The sequence below is a fragment of the Bison bison genome, unplaced genomic scaffold (genome assembly GCF_000754665.1).
Source record: "Bison bison bison isolate TAMUID 2011002044 unplaced genomic scaffold, Bison_UMD1.0 scf7180017864333, whole genome shotgun sequence".
Lineage (NCBI taxonomy): Eukaryota > Metazoa > Chordata > Mammalia > Artiodactyla > Bovidae > Bison > Bison bison.
This window is the reverse complement of record NW_011494905.1, coordinates 4,107,975-4,127,102: the sequence shown is the minus strand read 5'-3', so window position 1 is coordinate 4,127,102 and position 19,128 is coordinate 4,107,975. Positions and strand designations below refer to the sequence as shown.

The 19,128-nt window shown below is 38.1% G+C and overlaps 1 protein-coding gene across 14 annotated transcripts in view; it reads right to left on the bottom strand.

Annotated features, from left to right (window-relative positions):
• Window positions 1–19,128, bottom strand: part of LPP (LIM domain containing preferred translocation partner in lipoma) — a 754,364-nt gene that overhangs the window by 111,304 nt on the left and 623,932 nt on the right. For all 14 annotated transcript variants that reach the window (XM_010853933.1, XM_010853935.1, XM_010853931.1 and 11 more), the window contains one exon: window positions 9,535–9,704. In XM_010853933.1, the coding sequence (XP_010852235.1) occupies window positions 9,535–9,704 (170 nt within the window). The remainder of the gene's footprint in view (window positions 1–9,534; window positions 9,705–19,128) is intronic.

Genomic DNA, 19,128 nt, shown 5'->3' with positions numbered 1-19,128 from the left:
GATATAAATGCCTGTTAAAGTGAGAGGTGCTTTCCAAAGCATATTCAACCCCAGAATCATTTCACTCATGAGTTAATTATTCCTGTAAAATTTTATCGCATTCTTCATTTAGATCATGTATGCCTTTAAACGTTTGTCTAGGTGCTTTATATTTTTGTTATTTCTGTATAAAGATTTTTTTCCTGTTATATTTTCTGAACATAAATTCCTAATTTTAATGTTGGTAGGTGACTAAACTTTTGTTATTCTAATACTCTAGGTTTCCTCAGATTTTCTGCAACAATTATCATATCATCTGTAAATGTTTATACATCCTAGTCTTATAATTTTGAGTAAAGAAGTCTCAGAAATGTAGGCATGATACAATGGCATTCATTTAAAATTAAGAAACAATATATGCAAACAACACAATTATATATACATGCATACATTCTGGTCTTCCCTGGTGGCTCAGTGGTAAAGAATCTGCCTGCAATGCAGGAGAGACAAGAGACATGGGCTCGAGCCCTGGATCAGGAAGATCCTCTGGAGAAGCAAATGACAACCCAGTCCATTATTCTTGCTTGGGAAATCTCATGGACAGAGGAGTCCATGGGGGTGCCAAGAGTCAGACACGACTTAGCAACTAAATAACAACAACAATACATATATATTAGAGATAGGTAGTAAAACTACAAATAAATACATGGCTATAATAAAAAACAAACTTAGGATAGTAGCTACCTCTATACAGGAGTCTTGAGCAAGTGATTAGGGACAAGAACCTAAGAGATTTCAACTGAATTTCTAGTGTTTTATTTCTTAAACTGGATAATGTGTACATGGAATTTAGTCTTATTTTATTTTTTTATTTTTGTGATGGAAATATTATGTAATTGGCATATATATATAAAACAAAGACAAGGTCATACATACATGTAAATATATATGTATGTGTATATATATACTTTGTTTCTAAATTTTCATTACAAAGACTAGAATGTTAAGAATAATATTAACATAATAGCAGGAATCCTACAAAGATCTAGGAAAATCTAGAAAGAAGGCTCACCGTTAGTTTATCAGACTTGTACATCTTTTTTCTTCTATTGTACTTCAGTTATTTTTATTTTTTTGAGTTACTGCAATTGTTTTTATTTTTAAACAAGAATGTGTGATAAATTTCATTAAGTGCCCTTTTGGCATCTATGAAGATGATTATCTAGCTTTTTAAAAAATTTGATATATCAATACATTGACATGTTAAAAGATTCCCAACACTGTTCTACCATTGGAATCATGGAGTAACCTGAGTTGTTTCATTATGTGGCATTCAATCTGTTAACATTTCATTTAGAATTTCTGCATTTATGAAAGTTTGATCAGCATAGAGTTCTCTGTTGGGAGCAACCTAGGTTAAGTATTATTAATCAGACTCAGGCTGGCTCTTCAAGATAATATAGGAAGCTTATCTTCTCTTGCTGAACTCTGAAAGTTGAAATAGCACAGGAATCAGTTGTTCTTCAAAGATCTGAAAAATTCTGTTAGTGAAATTTCTCGGTTCTTTCTCAGGTGGGTAGCTCTGCATTTCATCCAGGCTTATGAGGTTAAGTTTCCTTCCCTTGTATTTAGTTTTGCACAGAAAATAGCCTCTTTTATATAAAATTTTAATTGCAATAATATTGAATGTCTCTAGACCTATCCTGAAAGCTTCTTTTTCATTCCTAATTTTCTTTAATTTTTTTCTTCCCTTTTTTCTTGATTATCTTCACTGGATGTTTCTTTTGTTGTGTTTTTCAAAGAATCGTCTCCTGGACCCAAACATTCTAATAATTTTCAGTGTATTGATAACTGCCTTTATTTTACGTAATCCTTTCTCCCTTTGGATTGATTTTGTTGTCCATTTCTAGCTTTTTAAGTGAAGTGAAGTCGCTCAGTCATGTCCAACTCTTTGCAACCCTGTGGACTGTAGCCTACCAGGCTCTTCTGTCCATGTGATTTTCCAGGGAAGAATACTGGAGTGGGTTGCCATTTCCTTCTCCAGGGGATCTTCCCGACCCAGGGATTGAACCCGGTTCTCCCACATTGTAGGCAGACACTTAACCATTTGAGCCACCAGGGAAGTCTAGCTTTTTAAGTTCATATATTTGCACTCTTTCTTGTTGCAATGAAAAGATTCTAACTTTAAGTGGAATTCAACTTCAGCTGCATTGTATTCTCCTTTATCATTTAGGGCTATCATTATCACTACATTCTAAGAATTTTTTAATCCAAGAGTATGTTTGTTCATCCTTTTATAGATTCTTATCTTACTATACTATTGTGTACAACTCTACCAGTCAAAATATGAACTATTTCCATTTTCCTTTTAGACTATAATATGATGCTTTTCTAAGTCTTCTATGAAGATTTGGAAAGAAGATATAACCGCTTAGGTTGTATGGATTAGCTCAATCATATTATTCAACTTCTATATTTGGTTTGTCAGAGACTACAAGAAATGTGCTAAAGTTTTATAACTATGGTTTTACCATTTTAAGGCCATATTTCATCAATATATTTATATCATATATTTCAACGTAATGCTATTTACTGAATAAAGGTTCAAGTTGTTCTTTGGGAACTCTGACTTAACATATTTTTTTTGGCTTGTTTGGTGGTTTTGTCCTAAAACTGTACTTTGCTATTAATATTATAGTTAGTAGGTAATTAATGTAATTTTCCTTTGGTCTGAATTTGCCATTACATCTTTTCCAATCTCTTTATTTTTAACTATTAGTTTTATTGGTTCATGGCTTATCACCATTTTATTTGCTGTGGATTTCCCACACATGTTTTGATTAATTTATTTGTCTGCTGGAATATTTCTTTGAGTCACTTTTTTAGCAAAGGGAGTGTACATAAATACTCTTTTTGAGTGTCCATGGAATATTTAAAAGCTACTTCTAAGGAAGACAAAGTTTGATATACTATTAAGTAATAAAAGCAAGTTATGAATTAGTACGACCTCATTGTGTTTGCATGTATGTGTAAATATTTATACAATGGGTTGGCCAAAAGGCTCATACAGATTTTTTCCTGTAAGTTGTTACAGAAAACCCCAAACAAGCTTTTTGACCAACCCAATAGCTGTGTGGTTACATTTACTAACATATGTCCATACTCAGATAACACTGAAATGGAAAAGAAATATGTGGTAAAATGTAAACTGTTAAAACATTTAGACAGCAGAACTATATACCTTTTAAAATATTTTCCAATTTTTCTCTAATAAGCAAATAATACTTAAAAACTGAGGTTTCATTGTTTTTTTTTTTTAAAGAATTACTACCATAAGAAAAAATAGTCTGAGCTCAATGTGGTAATAGAGAAAAATTAATAAAGAAAAAGGAAATATAGTAATAATAAGGAAGATTTACAATTATTTGTTGGATATGTGGAAAGAACTGGATTTGAGAATCAAAAGCCAGAGTCAAGTCCTGGCCTTGACACTCATGCTCTATGGAACTAAGCAAACCAAAGTTTTCTAAAACTCAATTTATTACTACTGGGAATGAATACAATAATAATTGTATCTACTTTCTAAGATCATGAGAGAATGACATGGGATAAAAGTACTTGAAAAAGTTAAAGCACCACATAAACATCAGTTATTTGTATATTATTTTTAACCATAAGAAGAGGCTTTTGCCTTAAGACTCAAGGCATTTCAAAGACAGCAAAAAGTAAATGCTCAAGAAAGTGAAGGGCAGCAATTTTACCTCGTAGAAGTTTAGACTTTCAGGTTCTGTAGTACTGGAAGATATGATTCATGTGGTCATCACTAAAAATCGTGGAGATTTTAAGTCTATAATCCCAGGGGGCTGTCAGTATCTATACATTTTTAGAAAGCTAAACTCTCGTTTCAGGGCAGCAGTATGGATCCAGCAATAAAATGCAAGTTAGATCTGTTCCCTAGTCTTCATTTTGGCTATTACTTTGAAAACATCAAAACCACTGTAAACAGGACAAAGGATCTCCCCCTTGTCTGTTTCACAAGGTTCTAATAGGTATGGTAAGGTACAGTTAAAGAGGCTCAGGAGCATTATAAAACGCAAGGGCCCATGCAAATGGAAGAGAGAACTATTCATAGTAGTTAACATGGTTAAGTCTCTCAAGAGTATACTTGACAAATTCTCTTGCTTGAATCATTTTTCTCCTTCCTGGGACAGTGCCTGTGGGATGATGTAACATTAAGAAGAAAGTGTGTGTGTGTGTGTGTGTGTGTGTGTGTGCATGTAAAAGAGAGAGGGAGAGAGGGAGAGGAAGATGAGAGAGCAGAAATGGGTAATTAAGAAAAAAGAAAGGAAGTTCATGTGAATTTTTCAAGTTTAGTCTAAACTCTCAGGTCCTTTCCTAATACCCACATAAAGCACAGGCCATAACTGCTTTTAAAACATTTTATTAGGAGAAGTTGAGCATCTAAAAGGACAAGTTCCCTGTGGAGGTACAAAACCTGCCTCTTAATGTAGCTTGAAAAGTTAGAATGCTTTGACTGCAGCCATGTAGTGACAGAGAGAGCAAAAGACTGTGTGTGTTGGCCACTAATGTGTCAAATTCAGGAACTTTCAAGTGTTTAGTCTCCTGTGGAGTTGGCCTCCGATTTCCTGAGGTCTTTTAATCACTTAGATTGTAACTGTAATAAAAATGTCTGTACTAACTTCCACTGCCGGAGAGTTAAGGGTTGGATTCCATCCACTCTGAGTAAGAGCCCTGGTTTAGGGAAAGATCCTTGGCTGCCATTTCATAAACAGACTTGCTGAGAATCTCTGATGCACTAGGTCTCTAGGTCCAGACTCTTTGGCAATGCTAAGAACACAGCAACTCTTTTATAAATCTGTGCTTAGGAGTAAACCTGCCTCACTAAGGGCAGAAGGCCACATAAGTGGGAGGCACAGTTGCTGCCTATGCCAACACAAAAATCTTCTTAAGCAAAACATGAACTTCTTCTCATATCTGTCCTCATGCTCTTCCTATGACATCTATTTATTTCAGTATTTCCATAGCAACTGCAGCTATTAAATTATCCCAAACTTAGAGGATTTCTAAATTCTATCAAATTAAGCTAAGGGAAAAAGCAACAATAATAATATTATTAATCAGGTCAAGCCCTGATATTAGTAAACCACTTCTTCATGATGTATAAAATATTACACTTATTTACTCCTTCCCTTTGAAGACCGGGAAGAAGTTATTACCTCCCTTTAATAAATGAGGATACTGGTACTCAGAAATTAAATTACCTTGCTAACATCACACCACAAGAGCAAGGACTAGAACCATGTACACTTACTTATACTACTTTTCTTCCCTAGGAAGTTAGTGCTCTTAATTTTAATCTGTTCATTTAAATAAATCCACTAGAATAACCAAAACTAAGTTTTAAGAGACCTATCATCAAAGTATAAAAGAATCTCATTGATTTTGCTAATTATAAAAACTCAAATTAAAAACCATTACATAATGTACCTATTAAATTGATTCAAAACAAATGTAAACAAACCTCTTCAAGCGGATAGAGGTTATAGTTTAACATTTGGTCTTGTTATTGCTCCCAGTTCTGAAAATTGGAAAAAAATCTTCTTAAATCTAGAAAAAGTTCTCCAAATTGCTGTAAACTTGGTAACATAAATCAAAGGATTTACATTTAGAAAGTAATTCAAAATAAAATAACATAAAACATTTTACTCAGTTATTTATAGGCATGTTATATACAATACTCGGAGAAGGCAGTGGCACCCCACTCCAGTACTCTTGCCTGGAAAATCCCATGGGTGGAGGAGCCTGGTAGGCTGCAGTCCATGGGGTCGTTAAGAGTCGGAAATGGCAACCCACTCCAGTGTTCTTGCCTGGAGAATCCCAGGGACAGGGAAGCCTGGTTGGCTGCCGTCTATGGGGTCGCACAGAGTCAGACACGACTGAAGTTACTTAGCAGTAGCAGTATATACAATACTTAAAGATTGAAAAATACCGAATATCTTTCTAGTGGCAAATGTTTTTAGAAAGGAGTATGTAAACATAATTTAAAAGTAAACAAATAAAAAGCTAAAAATGGAAATTATTAACAATGGAAAGCTATGTACATATTCACATTAAATCAATCAATAGAAAATACAAAAGAAAGCATGTATAAAATTAGTAAAGAGGATTACAGTGCCTTAATGAATCAAATTTGTTTAATTGCAGCTATATACATGTAAGAATTAAGGATTTAAGAAATCACTGGCAAATATAAATAACCATTGACTCAAACATAAAGCCATAGCTGGTGTATTTTTACCTAAATTATGTAAATAATTGATGACTAATTTAGGCAAGAATAAATTAAATTATTTTAGACTAATCTCCTTCCTGAACTCAGAACATCAAGCAGGGTGGTCCTTACACAGGAATAATTGTCTAACTAAACCACTATCTTTACTATTCTGACTCCATCAATAACAACAACAAAAGGCACAGACTGAGGCCCAGCGATAGGCTTTCTCCATTCTGCACAGGACATTTTTCAGACATCTCCTTTCCACTAACGGAACAGGAGGCAACTGAATGAATGACATTGCTGGTGCTTCCTGTGAAAGGGCTTTGGCTCCAAGAGAGATACACACAGCCCTACGGTCCTCCTTCATACAAACTCCATCTTCAAAACAAACATTTCATTTTATCCTCGCAGCTCCCCCACCATCCCGCTGAAGAGAACCCTTTACATTTTTAGTGTTGCAGCTTACTGGTCTTTTGAAATTTCAGAAGAAATTAAAATGCTAAAACATCCATCTGAGGGCTTGAGTGCTGTGCTGAACTCTGAAATCAATGTCGAACAAGGGTCTTTGAGTAAAGCTTAACTGAATTCTGACAAAAATTAAATTACATTTAGAGTCACCACGGATAGATCTCATTAAAGAAAAATCCTGATTAAAGTTTCTTCAGAGGGAATGCAGTCAAAAAGGATGGTAAGAATTTCCATTATTTGAATTCCTTCACTTTTTCCAAGGATGTGATTAAATATCACCCAGTGTTCACTGTCATGAGCATACTATAGGAACAGGCAACCAAGACCGAAGGAAACACATCCTCAAGAATCACTGAGATGCTTGCCTGAAACGGAGGCAGAAGCCTTAGTCTACCAGAGTAAAAGCCCATATTAGCCAGCTTAGACTTTCTTCAGTTTTACCACACACTCTGGAGAGTAAGCAAATCATTTAAAAATGGGAGAGGGGTGTGTCTGAGATTTCCAAGCGTGGTGCATCTCACTGCACATGTTAGGTGCTAGCTTTTCAAAAGTGCTAAATAGGCCAGAGATTTTATCAAAATTAATTTCAGAGCAATACTCATCCCACTACTGTTCCCTGAGCCAGCCCAGTGTGCTTTACAAGAATTACCACATTTCACATTTGTAAGTCTTGGGAAAAATCCTTCAATAATCACCATTATATATGAGAAAACAGGCTTAGAAAGATCAAGTAACTTTCCCGAGGAGACAAAGTTTTAAGTGATGTAACCAAATTCAAACCCATGTTCTTCATACTGTGTTATATTGTCTCCCAATACTGACCATGTGATTCCTAACCAGGAAGGGATGAAAACTGAAGGAGGCAGCCACTGGAGCATCAGCCAAGTAGTGAGAATCAACACTGCACTCCAAAAAAAAGGGTGAAAAATAGACACAAGAACTACAAAAAAACCCCCAGTATTCTGTGGTCACTTAGTGTATGGACAAACAGCCAGAGGTGCTTCTGGAAGCTCTGCTGACATTGCCACAGAACACACTGCAATAAATAATTTCACTGTGGCCCTAGATCATTGTGAATGACAATCCATACTACTTATTTACTGGGGATTTTGCAATTTTCTCTTTCAACAGAGATTTTTAAGAGTGATATTTTAAACATTCTTATTTATTAAAGACATAGATTTTTGTTCACTAGACTTTTCCTGATATGTAATTGTTCCTTCCAAATCAATGGGACATCACTGTGTTTGTATTTATATTCTGGATAAACTAAAGCCTTATTGTGTCTGCACTGAATATGAGACTGTGTGAACCACTGAAGTTAATCTCGGCTCTGACACTAATAAAATGACATAAGTCATTTTCTTCCTCTCTGTATTCTCACTTCTAAAGAGAGGAGTTAGACAAATGATCTTAAGTTTTTTTTCCAGCTCCAGCGTTGTGTGGCACTATAATGATGCTATATGTGACTAAGTTGCCTTTAGGGAGGAAAATGAGATAAAATTGAACTGGAGAGATGCAAAACAATATTTCATCTTGCAAGATCTTAATCTCAAAGAGATTTTAGATCTGTGCTACAGATTCCAGGGCTGCAATGAGTTAGAGCTGTCAGATTATGGGAAAATCCCAATGAGGCCAGAAACTTCTGCAATAAACTTGAACCTCGGGGCTCCGCCAAGCTATGTATAGCTTCCAATACCTTGCACCCGAGGTTTCTCTTATGTTGCAATGCTGTGGGGGCTGAGGGCCAAATCATGCCTCTTGTGTGGGTTTGCAAAAAGGCACTACTTTTTCCACTGATAAGCGTTCAACTGAGAGATAAAATCATGTAGAAGGATGGCAAGGAAATTTACTTTAGATTTAAAAAGTTTATGTTCATTTACCAAACTGCTCTATCAGAAGACAGCTTAATGTGTAGATTTAAGTAGCCTGGCAAACAGCTAAGGTAATGGGACAACAAGTATTTTATAGTCACTCAACTATGTTATTAAAATATAATTGTGAATTTAAGGAAAGGAAACAGCACAACTATTTTCCTTTAAGGTACTATAAAATATCAATAGTTTATCTAATTGCATCACTGAAAATTTGCTGGGTTTGACAGTTTAAGGGCTTCCCTGGTGGCTCAGTGGTAAAGAATTCACCTGCTAATGCAGGAGACATGGGTTCAATTCCTGGGTCAGGAAGATCCCTTGGAGAAGCAAATGAGGAAATGGCAACCCACTCTAGTATTCATGCCTGGGAAAACCCATGGACAGAGGAGCCTGGTGGGGCTTCAGTCCATGGGGTCCCAAAATTGTTGGACACAACTTAGAGGACTAAATAACAATGACAGGTAAGAGAAATTCTGGGTAGAAAGAAGGTGATTCAATCATCCCAGGAGTTTGAAAGAGTACTTACAATTCCCAAGGCCCTGCAACATGTTTCTCTACAAATATGACATCAAATATAGAGTGAGGCTTAATAATCAGAGGTGTGACTCTGCTACTTGGGAAACCTGATGCTTCAAGGGGGAACATGTTAGCTTGTACATATATGCTTGTAAGCCCCAGGGCGCTGATCTTCCTGGCAGACCACTAACTGAACGGTAGCCCCAGCCAATGCTCCTTTTGACCTCAAATGAACAAAGGACATAGGGATAAAAATTAAGATATGTCAATCTATACACTAGCACAGTTTGAAATCTAATCAGAAGCAAAGACCTGAGGGCTACATTTGATCTGGAGTGATCGATATTTTGCCTTAGAAGTCATTCTAGTAAATTACCCGAGGACCGAATCTGAACTTACGATGTAGCAGGGCTCGCAGTAGGCTTTCTTCTCCACCGCGTAGAAGGGCTGCCCTCGGAGCTTGTTGTTACAGATGATGCAGGTAAAACAATCCACGTGGAAGACCTGATCCATGGCAGTGCATCCTGTCCCTTCCCCAACTACGTTTTCCCCACAGCGAGCACAGCGGCCTGAAAGAAAAGAGGGATTGACTGTAAAGAACACCTTTAGTTCTTCTAAAGAGGACACCATGGGTGACATAGTACATTTGTCAAGTCAACAGCAGCAACAGGCTCACACCACTGCCCTCATCATCAAGATCACAGTGACCACGGCAGCCACCACGAGGCCAGCACCGTGGGGATTTTACAAACCAGCTGAGGAGCTGACTCTCATAGACAAGGTCCCATGGGAAGTGACCAAGTAGAACTCAGGTCTTCTGATGTGGAGGCCAATGCTCTGCCTCTGATCTCACACAGAAATGTAAGAGAAACTCAACTAAGGATGGTGGGAGTGGAAAGCACAGCATTCTTTCTCCTTGGAGCTACCAGTTAGATTGTGAGGAAACTGGGTCCAAACTCAAACTTCAGCTCCTTATATAAAAGCCTGGGTTGCAAAGCCTCTGTGTCCAGTCCTTAGTGACAGGCAGATTAAAAAAAAAAAAAAAAGTAGTCTCTTTTATTTCCAGACAGCACTGATTGTTTTTTCTCATATTGAGCTGGAATGCTTCCTCACTGTTACCCAATAGTCCCAGTTCTGTCTTTTAAGGTCTCAAGAAATGCATCTCATTTCTTACACTTGACACCCTTTAAGATATTACAACTCAGCATTGCCTCTAAATCTGTTTACAGTTTGAATATCCCTTAATCATGCAACAGTTCCACAGACTGTAGGGTTCTGAGTCCCTCATGGTTTTGATTGTCATTGTCCAGCCCAGTGTTGTGTAAATTTTCAGCATTATTACATTGATCCCTGGGGCTCCTGACCACATATGGACATCATGTTTAGCTTGAAAAAAAAAAAAAAACTGCATTAAGTTTTTAACTAGAACATTAAAATGTAATTTCAAAAAAAAAATTGTGTAATGGAAAGGCATTGTGCTGGCTACAGTCTATATCCATAACTGACTTCATTTTGGGAATCTTAAGCCAGAGGCCACAGTCACATTCATTTTCCCCTTCTTATTCTTTATTTCTATGAAGGCAAAAAGTCTTAACAGGTTATTACAAGTTCATTGGAAATGTCAGCAAGAATTGACAGACTTTCACAAATAAGCTTTAGCAAACCTAGTGCTTTTCTCGGTGCTTTATATATATTAACTCATTTCATATTCACAATAACTTATATGGCAAGTAATTGCTATTCTTATCTTACAGATGAGGAAACTGGGTTACAAAAGTGGTTAACTGCCTTCTAACCCAAGCAGTCTAACTTCAGTGTTGATGGTCCTAACCACTCTGCTGTCTTGCCTCTGCTTAGTTCTGTGCATCAGGATTGCACACAGAGCTGACACTATGGATAAATCTCTTACTAAAGACTGCTTTCAGTGCTCCATCACACTGGATTGACTACCATTTAACACCTAAAAGGGATGGGGGTTAAATATTTCAACTCAGGAGCAAAGAGGCAAAGGTGTTTCTAATTCCCTCTGGTTGCACTGGTCCTGGGAAGTATTTCTTAATATATTTTGTTGCAGAATTTAAGTATAGCCCAAACTTTAGAACATTTTCCCCCTAAAGAATAGACCCAACTATAGAACATTTTCCTCCTAAGAATAAGAAATATTAAATGCTGGAAAAAAATGTCAAACTCTTCAGCACTTGATATTTTTTTGAAGTCTTGATATCATATTCTTGACATTTGATAAACTTTAATAAACTGTGTGGCTTGATTTACAAATTTATTCAAAGAGAAAACTTGTATCTGTTTTTATTATAAGATGTATAACCTTAGAAAAGTACTTTAAAATTTTAGACTGTCATTCCCTTCAGTAACAAAGCTAGGACTACCATACGGCACCACTGTTGTGATTATTCAGAAAAACAAAACAAAACAAAACAAAACAAAACTTAACTGGTTTATTAGAAAGTTCACTATATTATGTTTGAAAAGGATGTTAAAAGTCTTGAGACTTTATGCCACTATCTGATAATATTTCATTACAAAGAACATACTGGAAATTGCAGGTAAATGGATCACTAATCCATAACATATAACTTTAAAAATTACATCATAATCACAGCTTTCAAAAATGTTTTTCTCGACTGCTTGTGCAAAGTAATCACATTCACTCCAGTGTATATAGATTCATTTCCAGTATTTATACTAACATCATGTTCACTAACACATTTTTAATATTTAGCTGAACTGATCTTTATGGTATTGTCTTTATGACTATTTGTTCCACTTTAAAAGAATCATTCAAATCACTGATCTAGTCTGGAAAAGTGAACAAATAGTGTAATGAAATAATAATAATCCTTTTATAATGTAGGTTTAGCAGCCGCAGGAAAAAAATACTATTATGAAAATACTGTGAGCTGAATGGCACTGTTAATGAACATCAGTTAAACACCACCAATCCACACAGGTTTCGTGGCACATATGCAATCATTAAGAATGTGATGATTCATTAAAAGCATATTGGATTCCTGTGAATATTATAATTTTATATTCATTAAATGCAAATCAACAAAATAATTATTTACTACTCTTTCCTTTTGTAGACGCCAAACTGGACTTCTTGAGACTCCATCAGGGACTACCAGTGATCTGTAGATCACACGTTGGAAAAAAAATTGTTCTGGGCAAAAGTTATTGACTATTGGTCATGGTGGTCGATGAGGCAGGTAGAGGTAGCGATTATGATTTCAGAGCATGGTTGCCCAAAGTGTCAAATCTGGAATCCAAAGGCTGGAGCTTACATGGTTTATGGAGAGTTTGAGAGCTACCGATGAGGATCTAGGGGAATATTTCAATCACTGATAAACGGGAAAGGTCAGAACAGAGCCCTGAAGGTCAGGATGAAGGTCAGATAAGCTTTGGAATTCTCACTGTATTTAATAGGCATTCCTTAGCTATTCACTTTTTGTCCAGTTCTACAATATTTATGCTGTAGAAGGAAATGACAACCCACTCCAGCATTCTTGCCTGGAGAATCCCATGCATAGAGGAACCTGGCAGGCTACAGTTTACAGGGTCACAAAGAGCTGGACATGACTGAAGAGACTTAGCACACAGCACAAAATCTGTATGATACCCGGACCACGTCACTGCCTTTCACATTAACTGCGAGACTATATACATCCTATAGTCATATGACAAAATGTGGTGTCGTCTGAGAAAGTGCTTTGGGGATGTGGAAGGAACACTACACCTGCGATGGCTCAGGAAAGGTTTTGTGGAGAAAGAGGCATTTAAGTCCAACCTTAAAGGATGGAATTGTGACAGGTAGGGATGGAAGAGAGAAAACATTCTAGTTTTTCCACAAGAGGGGATGAGTGGCTAGGCTTCCTGGATCCAAAACCTCTGCAGTGGCTGGGTGGCAGAACAACAAGGTTTTGTCCTGGCAGGACAACAAGGTTTTGTCCTCTCAGCTATGAAAGCAGATGGACTGTGTTCACAAGGAACAGTCTTCTCCTTTATATTTTGGAGAATATTCTTCCAGAGTGGGCCAGGCTAATATGCTAGACCCAGACATGACCAGCACTGCTGCTTCCTGTACTTTTCCTATTCTTGGGAGAAATCGGGGACACCAGGCTTGAGGGCAGTCAGTCTGGCACCTTTAAAATCACAGGCACAGAAAAAGAGTGGAGAACAAGAATTAAAAATAGCACTACACATCAGTAGGACGGAAAAGGTGCCCGAATGTTCCCTTTTTTATTAACAAAAATTTACAAACTATGCCTTTTACGGAGACATTCACAATGGAAAGAAAGTTACTCTAGCATAGCTCATCCTTGCTCCTAGAGGGGCTGGTGCTACTCATCATTAAAAGCATCCCATGATCTTGCTGCCCATCTTAGAGAGAAGTATCTCAGTGCTTTTAAAGGAGAAAAACCAGGGGAATGGTACCGGATTTGGAGGCATCAGAGCATGAAGGAAACATAATTGATTAGGGGCCAATGGGAAGTTAAGGGTCAAGATCAGACCCAAGGCTGGTGAGAGGAGCTTACTGGCAAAGCTCAGTATAGTAACCTAATGGCAGAGGGTTAGACAGCCTGGGGAGAATTCTGTCAGTGAATTGAGATGCCTGAACTAATAAAAACATGTCCCTGTATTTTTGTTTGTTGTACATATGGCTTTATATCGACCATGGAGCCAGTCAGAGATTCTTCCCACCACTCCCGCTTCATCTCCCTTACCCCAGCAACTATCACAGTCTCTGCAAAATCTCTGAAATGCTTCTTTTCCCTCACATGTCTGCTGACCACATTGGGCTTATTATCTTTCATGGGCCATTGCAATGAATTCTTGATTGTTCTGCTCTCTCTGATTTACTCCCTCTTACAAATGTAAAGAGGGCTTCCCTGGTAGCTCAGTAACAAAGAATCTGCCTGCCAATCTAAGTTCGATCCCTGGACCAGGAAGATTCCCTGAAGAAGGAAATGGCAACACACTCCAGTATGCTTGCCTGGGAAATCCCATGGATAGGTGAGCCCGGTGGGCTATAGCCCATGGGATCGCTAAAGAGTGGAACATGACTTAGCAACTAAACAACAGGGAATGGAAAGGCTTTCTGGTGGTCTTACCACTTGAGCTCATTCGAAAAGACCTTGATGTTGGGAAAGATTAAAGGCAGGAAGAGAAGGGAATGACAGAGGATGAGATGGTTAGATGGCATCACTGACTCAATGGACATGAGTTTGGGTAAACTCCAGGAGTTGGTGATGGACAGGGAGGCCTAGCGTGCTGGGGTTCATGGGGTCGCAAAGAGTTGGACACGACTGAGCAACTGAATTGAACTGAACTGAACCACTTGAGCTAAGTCTAGAAGTTTAGTTTTTGAAAAAGTCACTTTAGGAATGGCATGGGTACAGAATGACATTACAGGCAAATCTAGTTAAACTAGAGAGGTAAACTAGTGGGATCTGGGTTTTCCTTTTTAATGGTTTCAGCTTTCTTTTCTTGACATGTCAATTTATTTCCTGCACAATATGAAAATACAATTTCATTTAAAAATGATGTCCTTGTGACAAGTACAGAATTAATACAGTAAGTCATAGACCACCTTCTGCAAACCCTACTTGTTTCCAAGGTGAGACTGAAAATATCCACAGTACTTTTGAGAGTTGGTGCCATGGCAAAAGAAGTTAACATACTCCCAAATTGAAGCCTTATTCAGCATCAAAAGTAAACTAGTACGGAGACTTCCCTGGCGGTCCAGTGGTTAAGACTCCACTTCTACTTCGGGGTGAGGTTTTGATCCAGGGCCTGGAAACTATTAATAAGATACTGTATGCCATGTGGCACTCACAAAAAGAATAAATAAAAAAAGAAAAAAGTAAACTAGTATATTTATTCATTCAGACATAAAGCCAGGTCACATTTGTCTTCATAGCATCCTTGCTAACTGACAGAAATTTCAGGCATAAGCAAAATTAATAGTCTATCTTTAAATATTATAATGAAACTCTATATGCCAATTGTGTGATGTATCGGCTTTCTTACTAAGTACCTTCTAAAATATATTCTGAACAAAGTCCTGTTCCAGAAGTTGAATCAATAAGGTTATACCAGGGTAGTGAAATGATAGCAAGTTATTCCTAGAAGAAAGCTCGCTCCATTTTACCCTTGTGTACCCACTGGAGTTATCTTCCTAAAGTACAGCTTCTGTTAAATCTATTCAGAAATTATCTTTCACTGAAGGTATAAAAGGATCATAGAACAAGTTTGTACTCTTCATGTGACAGGTCCATATGCCATTCACTGAAGGTTCTAGGATGATGCACTTTCTATTCAGCACAGCTTTTACTTTATGGAGCCGTGTAGTATTAATACATGTAATAATAGACAACCTGTTTTTGTAAACTGCTTAAGTCCTAGGACAGTGATTCTCAACCCTGCTAGTATGTTGAAATAATCTGTAGAATTTAAAAAAAAAAAACAAAACCCACTGATCTCTGGGTCCCAGCTCCAGAGGTTCTGATTTCCTTGGACTGAGTTGGGATGTCTTAGGATTGGACTTTTTAAAAGCTCTCCAGGTGATTACAACGTTCAGGCAAGTCATGCTACTGTTCCAAGAGGTGTATGTTTTTATATTGCTCGTCAGGATAACAGCTGATAGCTATTACCCAAACACTTCATCTGCATGCAAGACAGTTAAGGGACAGATTGTTAACTATGAGTTGGCTGAAAAAATAAAAGAAATTTCTGTGGCATCATAATATATCTTACTTTTTCATGAACAACAGTAATTTCCCTGATGCTGTCTCTTTATGTCTTAGACTGAAGAGTTTTCAGTGGCTTTCCATCCACTGATAACATAAATGAAGAGAATCAGCTAAGTTACCATAAAATAATTTGCCAGCATTAAGCCAGAGAAAGCAGTTCACACACACTAAATACAAGCCTGCCTATATATAGAACAGGCTTCTTTTGTGCTGTAAATAAATTTAACATATGGCACTGCTCTATGGCCTTAGACAATACAAAACACACAAAGAATGTCAACAAACAGCCATTTAAGGTGTGATATCACATTCCATACATCATACATCAAACTGAGATTTACTATTTTTTTGGACTCTACTTTTAAATAATGTACCAATATTCAGTCTCCTGTTGTCAGTGCTAGTTAGCTCTGTGAATCCTGAAATCCTTATAATGTATTAAAAGCTGGACTGAGGACATATCTAACTTTGTCACTGCTTGTGTGTAAATTATTATACTACTTCACTGTTATTGCTTAAATGGTCCTTGCAGAGACAGCTTGCAGATTCGACGGGCACATGGATGGAGAGCAGAAGCAGAGGGCTGATGCGTATTCTCTCTTTCTCTTCCCTGTTCTCTCTCTCTCATACGCACACATGCGTGGACATCACGAAAAGGAGCAATGACTATAATGGCACTAGAACCAGTGGTAAATATATAAAGCTTTTGGAAGGAGACACAATAAAAAGCATTTTAGTACAAAATAAGAAATTAAGCTAAGTAACAAGGAAACAAAATAGGTTCTCCAAATTCATCAGAAAGAATGGTTCTGGGACGGGTGAACAAAGGCCTGCGTAACAAATCTGATGAGATGGAGAACCTGGTGACTTACTAGTAAAAGTCATTACAAAGTCTAACCATGAGGTGATTTGTTCACAGATACCTATTTGCTTGGGCTTCCCTGGTAGCTCAGCTGGTAAAGAATCCACCTGCAATGCAGGAGACCCCGGTTCGACTCTTGGATCAGGAAGATCCGCTGGAGAAGGGATAGGCTACTCACTTCAGTATTCTGTGCTTCCCTGGTGGCTCAGCTGGTAAAAAAATCTGCCTGTAATGTGGGAGACCTGGGTTCGATCCCTGGGTTCAGAAGACCCCCTGGAGAAGGGAAAGGCTACACACTCCAGTATTCTGGCTTGGAGAATTCCATGGACTGTATAGTCCATGTGGTCGCTAAAGTCAGACACGACTGAGCAACTTTCACTTTCACGTATTTGCTTAGGTTGGACCTTCAGGTAAGGAGGTAAATTGGAAGGGGGAGTCCCACATAGGGCTTCAAAAACAAGCATGTTTCACTAAAATAAATATACCACATCACAAGGAAGCATAACAAAGACATAAAAGAAAATTACCGTATTTTGTCCTCTGGGGCAGACACTGCCTTAAGTATTCTACATGCATTATCTCACTTAGTGCCATCAACCTTTCTTTACTCTTATTTTATAGATGAGAAACCAGGGGTTAAATCACTTGGTCAAGGTCTCAAAGGTAGAAATGAGGCGAGACTGGGATGGGAATCAGATCAGATTTCTAAAGCCCATCTTTTTAATCAGCACATGGTTTTCTAGGAACACACTGCATTATTCAATCATAACTGTGATGTTTTCAGCATTGCTGAGGAGCAGAATCTATTCCCACTCTCAGGGAAAAAAAAAGCCAGTAGAGCATTACTTTTCCAATCCCTCAAGCCTCAGGAGAGCTTAGCGTCAGGATTGGCTACACAGGCAGAAATCAGTACAGGTAAGGATCCTTCAGAGAAGAGCCTGAAATGTTGAACCTCAAACTCTGGCTTCCCACCAGGTACATTTAAAAAATAATACAGATAGCCATACTCCACTTAGACACATTCTGATTCATTTGGTCTGGAGTGGGGACTGAAATCATGATGCTAATGTGCAGAGGGGTTGGGGACCTCTGTCCTAAAGGAAACCACGTGTTCATGTGTTCTACAAAGCGGAGTTGATCCAGAGTATTCTTAGAAAGTGGTGATGTTTGGGACCAAAGTCCTGGCCCTCAGGAGCTACATCCTAGGAAACTGCAGAGGGAGTGAGTTGGCCACCAGCCACCCTGGTTCTAACCTTCACTAAACTAATACGCACAGGCATGGTGGTAAGGACAATCACTTTCTGACAACAACTTCCGGTCTCAGGAGGAGAAGCACAAACATAAATGGAAACCAGACAACACAACAAAAGCAAAACAAAAACCAACACTGCTTTGCAATTTTGGATACAATACATGGTGCCCATTGAACAAAATTAGGTATTCCACGGTATAAAGGCAGCAGACAGAACTGCAAGGCTTACCTTGCCACTCATTAGCTGTGGGAGCATAAACAAGTTTCCTAAATTCTCTGAGCCTGAAGTCCCTTATTTTTAAAATAAGTAGTTGTGTCATATATCCAGTTATTCTCTCAACCCCTCAATAGATACACTTACTGAGTTTCTACTGTGTTCTAAGTCCCGTGACAGTGGTTACCTTTACTCAGCCTCTATAAAAAGGAATGGATAAACAACAAGGTCTTACTGTATAGCACAGAGAACTGTACTCAGCATCCTATGATAAACCACGATGTGGAAGAATGTAATATATACATTCAGTTCAGTTCAGTTCAGTCGCTCCGTCGTGTCCGACTCTTTGTGACCCCATGAATCGCAGCACGCCAGGCCTCCCTGTCCATCACCAACTCCTGGAGTTCACTCAGACTCACGTCCATCGAGTCAGTGATGCCATCCAGCCATCTCATCCTCTGTTGTCCCCTTCTCCTCCTGTCCCCATCCCTCCCAGCATCAGAGTCTTTTCCAATGAGTCAATTCGTCACATGAGGTGGCCAAAGTACTGGAGTTTCAGCTTCAGCATCATTCCCTCCAAAGAAATCCCAGGGCTGATCTTCAGAATGGACTGGTTGGATCTCCTTGCAGTCTAAGGGACTCTCAAGAGTCTTCTCCAACACCACAGTTCAAAAGCATCAGTTCTTCGGTGCTCAGCCTTCTTCACAGTCCAACTCTCACATCCATACATGACCACAGGAAAAACCATAGCCTTGACTAGACGGACCTTTGTTGATGAAATAATGTCTCTGCTTTTCAATATGCTATCTAGGTTGGTCATAACTTTCCTTCCAAGGAGTAAGCGTCTTTTAATTTCATGGCTGCAGTCATCATCTGCAGTGATTTTGGAGCCCAG